The sequence below is a fragment of the Populus euphratica genome, unplaced genomic scaffold (assembly GCF_000495115.2).
Source record: "Populus euphratica unplaced genomic scaffold, PopEup_1.0 scaffold2.1, whole genome shotgun sequence".
Classification (NCBI taxonomy): Eukaryota; Viridiplantae; Streptophyta; class Magnoliopsida; order Malpighiales; family Salicaceae; genus Populus; species Populus euphratica.
Genome location: NW_011499846.1, coordinates 5048872 through 5057131, shown reverse-complemented (window position 1 = coordinate 5057131; position 8260 = coordinate 5048872). Strand labels below are relative to the sequence as shown.

Here is an 8260-nt window from a genome sequence, read left to right as displayed (position 1 = left end):
AGCCTGGAATGAGACTGTGGCCCCCAATGAAAAATCCGATTCCAATGTTCCCAGTAATATCTTCTTGGTATCTCAGTGTTCCATAAATGAATATATTTGTAATTAGGTGCCCTTCAATTCTATCGAAGCTGAAATGGCTAAAGATGTTCAGGCAGTCATCTTTCCACGGACTGCCGACCCATTTGATCACTTGTAGAAATCATTAACAACATTCCTAGAATATACATCCATAATATTTGGTACATCAAACTTCAAAGCTTGAAGATCGGCTAAATTGGTAATTAGGTATTTCATAATTTAGTAAATTAGAGTTCATCTTCAACTAATAAGAAACATGAGAAGAAACATAAACTAGCTTTCTATGTGTTATAGAGCATATTATTGTGTATGGTCCCGTACCTTGTGATAGTGGGACCACCATATTTATTGAGAAGAGAGTCAGCTGACCCTCTTGATATTAAAATTAAATGGTTGGGATACTGTAGCGGTAGAAGTGAAAAACAGAAGAGAGAAGAAAAAAATTGAGAGAAAAGGAGAAGAAGAGGCAGTAAAGCAGCCTGTGTTATTCTTTTAATTTCCAGTTCGTTCACTGTTGGATTGGGTTGAGATTTTGACAGTAGCTTCTAAATACGTTACTCTTCATTCTGAACGGTTGGATCAAAGATTGGTGGTATAGAAGCTGGTCGTTTTGACAGAAAATAGGGCTGTCAGTATTGTGAGTTCTTCTCAAATAATTCTCATTTAATCTTGTTGTAATCTGAGAATAAGTTGTTCTTGATGATATATATATTGTATCCCTTAGTTGAATCTAAAAAAAACAATTGTAAACCCATTATTTGTTGATAGTGAAAGTTTTTAGGTGAATTACGATCCCGTGGTTTTTCCCGCATGGGGTTTTCCATGTTAAAATCTTGGTGTTGATTTTGTGATTATTTGCATTATATTTGGTAATTGTTTGATTCTGTTTTACTGCACAAAGAGGGAAAGAATTGAGACTTGTGAATTGTGAATTGTATTCCGCTGAATTGATCTGGATAAATTGATATCTGGTTATTTCTAGTTTTTCCAACACATATTGACCGCAAACCCTTCAACTCAGTTTCACGGCCCTGCACACCAACCCTATGCAAAAGAAAGTTTTGATAGTCGTTTCACTCGTAAACAAGTTGCCCTAAGTCACGTGGAAGGTAGGGAAAGCTGAGGATTTTGTATTTTTCATGTTTTCTATTTTTCTTTGGACTCACATGTTGATGGAGGCTGTTGATAAAAATATATTAGAGAATAATATAAATTATATTTTAAAATTATATTTAATAATTTAAGTTAATAGATTGAAATAATTTTTTGATATAATATTAAAGTTTTCATGACCAAGCAAATATGAATTTAAATCTTATCATTTTTATCTATTTAATAAAAATTAAATATAAAATAATATTGTATTTATGTAAATTTAAAATCTAAATTAAAAAGTTTTTATTTGAAAGGATATATTAGAAAAAAATTATAAATTATATCTTGAAATCTTACTTAATGATTTAAAATATTAAATTAATATAATTATTTGATAAAACCTAACTCAAAGTATACTACCAATAATACAAAGGATACGAGAGTGCTCGCTTGCATGGAACGAGAAGAGTGACTTTTCGTTTTGCTGGGAATCTTGTTGTTTCCTTCCTTTTCTTGTGCCATGTCTTCTATTGAAACAGATATTTTTTATTTTTTTTACATTTAGCGAAACTTAAGTGGAGACAAAATAAACTATCAAGCAGAAATAACATTCCAATGCAGTGACTAAAATTGAATATTTCCAGTGATGTGTCATACGAGTGATTCTTATTAAAGGGTTTTTCTGGTGATTTGAGAAAACTCAGGAGGAATTTATAAAATTTGTTTTCCAGACTTAATATAGATTTAAAAAAATTAAATGTTTTTTAGTTGTTTAGAATAAAAAATATTATATTTGAAGATGAAGTTTCAGCTTTTGTTTTTAAACTCCAGTTCTTCTTTTTAAACTAGAGTATTATTACAGCCCCTGAGACACATGTACTTCAGTTCCTAAAAATCTATATCCAACTATATATCTATAATATAATAACCTAAAGAACAAAATAATTTTAACTTCAAATCAATGTATTTATTAATTTAAATTATATAATGACATAGAAAATGCCTACGAGATGAACCCTAATTTACTTTATGAGAATCATTGATCCATTTGGACTGAATTATAGGCGTTGTTGGATTGAATTTATAAAACCAAGAACGAGAAATCTTTCTATATTGATTGCTACTCAATTTCAATGGAAAAAAAAAAAAAACTCCAAGTTCATCCATTATTTATTTATTTACAACTTGGTCCAGCCATTCTACTTGTTTATAACCCATCACCATGATATTAAATTTTTTTTTTCCTTACACACATTAAAAATGAAACTTTATGGTTTCATGTGGAAAGCCATGTTTCACCAAACACTTAATTAGGTCTATTGTTTATACAATATATGAAGCAATATGAAACCATCTTGCCCTTAAACTATAAAGTAATGATTATTTAATTACATGAAGTTTCATGAGTAGAGACTTGGAGATATATTAATATTCTTTTGTTTTTATATTTTGAAAATATTTTAAAAAAAAATTGAGATTTTTTTATGTTTTTTATACTAGATTATTTTCTATGTTTTCAAATTATTTTAATATAATAATATTAAACATAAATTTTCAAAAAAAAATATATTTATAAATAAAAAATTACTTTCAAAAAACAAATAATGCCGTGTGAGAAACATAATTAGGAGCACAGTAATTCTCGGCTAAGCATTGCGAGTGCATGTCTCCAAAATTATACAATTAAAAACTCACCAAAAACCTATTATTAGTTGCCGTGTATGATCCATCAACAACAGTTCATCAACGATTTAAAAATGTTATCTTTCCAAATAAACAAGACAAAGTAGATTATTAATATTCTATAATCAATTGGGAATTTGGAATACAATCGCCAGGTGTTGGAAATCTAGAGCCTTGATGATGAGTAATGACATGCAATAGCGACAACAAATTAAAGATCACAAGCTTCTGGTATTGGTTTAATTAAACAATCCTGGTATATACCATATAGGCCAGCGATATGATGTTTATGGTTTGTTTTTTAATATAAAAAAATATCTAAACGTATTTTCTAACATAAAAAAATCATAATCATTACAGGTAAAATGAGGCAGCTTCCGCAATACCCCAGGCAAAATTTTGCTGCTAGATTTCCTGACATGTCTGCTGGTGCTGTCGAATTGTTGGAGAAAATGCTGGTCTTTGATCCAAATAGGCGTATTACAGGTAAAAATGAGGCATGATAGTAATGTCAGAACCAGTTTGTGACATTGCGGCAACAATATTTTAAAATCAATGGACTATAAACGTAAGGTAAAGTTGAACATTCAGGGACAGACATAACATTGATCATACGACAAAACAAGAATTAATTACGGAAATAGCTTCATATGTTGTTTTATCTTTATGAGACATTCCCTGCAATCTTGGCGACACATTTGATCTGGAATTAAGTGCATTCATTGAATAATATTTGAGATAATTGGTATTACTTAATGAAACGAAATTACATATACTAGTAAACTAGTAGAGTAAAACATGGTATGTCTCAACATTCTGAAATTATATCAGAATGTTCAAAATCGAGTATATTTTCTCATCAAAGAAGCTTTCATTTGACCGATGATTACATTTGACCCTTTTGCTGTTTGCAGTCGATGAGGCACTGTGCCATCCATACTTGGAACCTCATCATGGCATCAATGAGGAGCCTGGTTGCCCAAAGCCTTTCAGCTTTGATTTTGAGCAACCATCTTTTACTGAAGAAAAAATCAAGGAACTCATCTGGAAGGAATCTGTAAACTTCAATCCAGATTCGTGAGAATTATCTGATCAACTTGTGGTATGCAGTTGGGAAGGCATCCCATGATTATGATATACAACATTATTACAAAAAATACATCAGGTTCTTTGAGAGAAGAAGAGATAAGAAATATATTGTGTATATGGGATTGGCTTACGATTTTCTGTAGAGTTCTATGAACTGATATCTCAGATTTGTTACGACACCATAAAGTGTAAGACAGAGGACAGCAGCATAATTCTCAAGTTTTCCGAGAAGAATCTCTATGAAGGTTCCATCTTTAGTTGGTGTAGGTTCTTCCTTGGGCTGTGCCATGTGAGGAGTGCTCTAGCAAACTCTATCAGTCGTGGAGTGTGAATCCTGCATGGTTGAGAGGACGCTCAATGGTCCCTGTTTTTTCTTAGTTTCTGAAAGTTGATTTTAAATGTGAAGAATTGCTATGACTTGCTAGGTTATATCATTTTTCTCATCTTTGACCTGGGAGTGATGAAATCTGTAAATAGTACTTCTGGTACTGTTGTGCGAGTTGTTGTGAAATGATTATGCGTTTGGTAATTTGGATTTACTTCAGGTCTTACGACATTAGAAATGAAAATTTCCATGAATGGATCACCTGCAATGCCCTCCAATCTAGCAGCCACTGTCACTTTGTCTGCCACCATATTCCTATAATTTATACATTGAATCACTGGGTCATAGTTTTTATCAGCATGTTACCCATAATTCCCAGTCTGGAAGGTTCGTTACATGGCCTGCAGAGTCATTCTCTTCGCGTATATATTTTTTGCATGCCCTCCTCTCCCCGCAGCAGTTTGATCCTGCCCCAGATTCTGTATGGATAGCTTTGATGTCCTCTGCTCTAACATCTTCTATCCCACCTGGTGCAGTTGTGGCACTGTATGGAGAGCTGCATTTGAGCTGCCTGGAGACTAATTGCTTTGTGGACATTCCAAATTCAATCCCATACTCATCTCCAGAAACTGTGTAAAAATCTTCAATTTTAGTGTTTGTGCAGGAATCTGCACCGTCGTTCCACAAAATTAATTGGAAGTTGGAAGTTGTTCCTGCAAATTATTAGGATCATGGACCCATCGGATGTAAAATATTCAAATTTTAACATGGTTAAAACAATAACAAGCTGATCATAAATCAGGGAAAAACGAAGTCGGTATTTGGTGACGTGACCGGAGCGATGATGGTACCACCTTGCACAGGAGTATTGCTCCAATCCCACTATTAATGAAAAATACCATTCGGACATGATTATTATGTTTCAAGATTTTATTTTGATCTCATGTTTGTAATATTAAATATTTTATATTGTAGTTAAACTAAACAAACAATTAATTTGAAATGAAATTAGGTTATAATAGTTTATATGTATGCATTTCGTTGTTGGTGGGGCAATTTTCTTTTGAATGTGAAAAAGATTTATATCTACAAAAATTCTTTGTTATTATCATTAAATCTTGATAAATACAAAATATCCATATATTTTACTCTTTTTACACTATATTTTTTTAATGTATTTTGAGCTTATTAGAAGTTATTTTTATATGAATTTGACATGTCAAAAAAACTTTATAAATTAATTGCTTAAGATAAGAAATTTTGCATTTTATGTTTTGGACTTATCTTCTCATAATTTTTCACCACATTAGAGTTCCTGAATAAAAATATGGGCTTAATCTAAGTTGAAGTGTACATGTAAAGCTTTCCAGAAAGGTATCATGGAAAAAATCCCGATCTTATTTGGATCTCTAATCAAACTTGTAAACTCTATTTAGAATTCTACTCGTAGCAGGATTCTCTACTTTTAAACTAAATATTCAAATGAGAATATTATGCGCTCAAGATATCGAAATCAGAAAATTCAAAAGCTCAAATTCATTTATATATCCATTAGTACAACTTTTATGAAGAATTTCAATTCAAATAAAATCATTTTCAAGATCAAACTCTGAAAGTAATTTAGAAGACGAGTTGGGTTTCCTACTCTAATCAGGAAATCAACAATGTCAAACATCCTACTAAGGTTGAAAGTCTGACATAAAAGTGATAGACCTTAGGACCTAAGAAAGATGTAGATCAAGTCTCTAACATACCATGAATGAATAAATAGTCCGATGTTGCAAGAAATCAAGTCATAAACAAAGTTTAAGTTACAGCAGAATTGAAATTACTGCAGAATTATTACATCAGTAGAATCAGTTTTCAACACAAATTCTAACAGATTTATCCAACCTTGAATATCAGATAAAGAAGGAAAGAATTTAGCATCATGAAGACTTCTAATTACTCTAAAAATCCTAAAGATTTCAGTAATAAAGGAAGAGGATAAAGAGAGCAAAACACAACTGAAACAAGGGTTTGAAAACATTCTTTTCTTCTTTATTTTTATTAATTTTTCAGTAATATTGAACTAAACTCCTGAATTTGGTTTAAAAAGGATACACATCATCTTTATAAATACGTTGTGAGAAGTAATGTTATCATTGTAATTCATTCAGATTCAAGTATTTATTTTTTATTATTTAGAATTATGTTATTGATTGTTATTCAAGTTTATTGAATTGTTTTGAGATAACATGTATCCTTTCTAGTTTCTTTCAATCCGTAATTATTGTTAGGGAATAGAGTAGAAAGCAAAAGAATTAATTTGATTGTTGCAACTCTCATCTTGATTTATTAGGAAAGAATAAACTAAATTAAATTATCAAGTTTTTAAAAGTTTGCTTAGAATAAATATACAGATTTTATTCCTAGACTACTGCCGAGTGAAGGAAAATTGTTTTCAATATTACATTCGTTTGATGGTAAGAAATAGATTGGAGATCTTTTTCTAATTAATGTACTCATAAGCTTATAGATTTTCCTTGGCTTTAAGGAATATAAATTTATTTGCTTGATAGGAAAGAATATTTATTTTATTTTAATAATCAACATATTTATAACAATAGATGTGTAGACCCTTGAACTGATTTAATGACATATCAATTTATTACTTTCAGAATTATTGTTTCTTGAATTTCTCATTCAAATATATTGTAGGAAAATTAAACGAAATTTTCTTTGGATTCGACCTGATTTTCATGATCATACTACAAATTTATTTTGTTTATGTTAATTAAGTCAGAATTATATTTTGGTGGTTTTGACGACCAACCGAACTTGAAAATACAGTTATTTTGAATTGTTTTCATAAAAATAAAAAAAATTAACAATGTATCTCTTGTTTATCTTAGTCAAGACAATATTTTTAATTGGAAACATTGTTTTTGTTTAAAAATTTAGGATTGTTAAAGCAAGTTTTAAAAACATCAAAATAATATATCTATATTTTGCATGCTTGAAAGCTTAAGAACTCATAATTGTGATAAAATCATGTTTCAAATATATTTAAACATTTTAATAATAAACAATCGATTTCAATCAAATTTTCATAAACAGTTTATTATTAATATTATTATTTCATATCAAATACATAATAACTAAGAAATTATTAATATAATTGAAATAAAAATATAAAAAAATTACACTGAACATCCTATAATTTACTCCATTTCATAATTTATCTTTATTGTTTTGAAAAATACAAAAACATTGTGAACTTTACAAGCTCATGACACTTTACATGACACCATAAAAAAAATTAACAAAAAATATTAGATTATTTATAAGTTTGTAATTATATTTTATTTAATAATTAAAAAACCTTTGTACTGTTAAAATCATAAATTGCCATCCATTTAATAACTAAAGAGCCGGTGGCGAGCACATGCTCCATCAACTTCAAAGTGGGGTTCCTATGGTGTTTATATATTTGTTTTGTCAAAAAATTTATGATAATAATGGGAGTGTCATTATCATAGCTATAATATATTTCCATTGTTTTTCTTTTCTCTTTCTTGTCTTTTTATGTCATGTCATCCTTTTTTGTTTTCTAGAAACTGAATTATTTTATTTTCTTCAATGAGCTTTGGATCCTTGTAAAACACGTATAGACTTTTGTGTGTTTAAATACTCGAGGAAGCTTGGTTATGTAACTTGTAAAGAGCAAAAATCAAATTTGTTGCTTGCACAGGTAATAGGCTAAAATTATATTTATTTTTTCATTTTAAAAATATTTTTAAGAAAAAAATAATTTAATTTATTTTTTCTTTACTTTAAATTATTATTTTTATATTCAAATGATTTTGATATACTAATATTATAAATGAATTTAAAAAAAACTAAAAAAATAATATTTTATTATACTTTCAAAAAAAAAAAAAATAAAAGACAAGCCCCGCTTTACTTATTATTAACAACATTCCTATAATATAATAAAAAAAATAAATA

At 29.2% G+C, this 8260-nt stretch overlaps 1 protein-coding gene across 1 annotated transcript in view; it reads left to right on the top strand.

Annotated features, from left to right (window-relative positions):
* The window catches only part of LOC105134251 (mitogen-activated protein kinase homolog MMK2), a 17591-nt gene extending 13603 nt beyond the window's left edge, over nucleotides 1-3988 (top strand). Inside the window, exons 6-7 of the mRNA XM_011038607.1 lie at nucleotides 3227-3342; nucleotides 3771-3988. Coding sequence (XP_011036909.1) covers nucleotides 3227-3342; nucleotides 3771-3937 — 283 coding nt within the window. The 3' untranslated portion in view covers nucleotides 3938-3988. The remainder of the gene's footprint in view (nucleotides 1-3226; nucleotides 3343-3770) is intronic.
* The last annotated feature ends 4272 nt before the right edge of the window (nucleotides 3989-8260 follow it).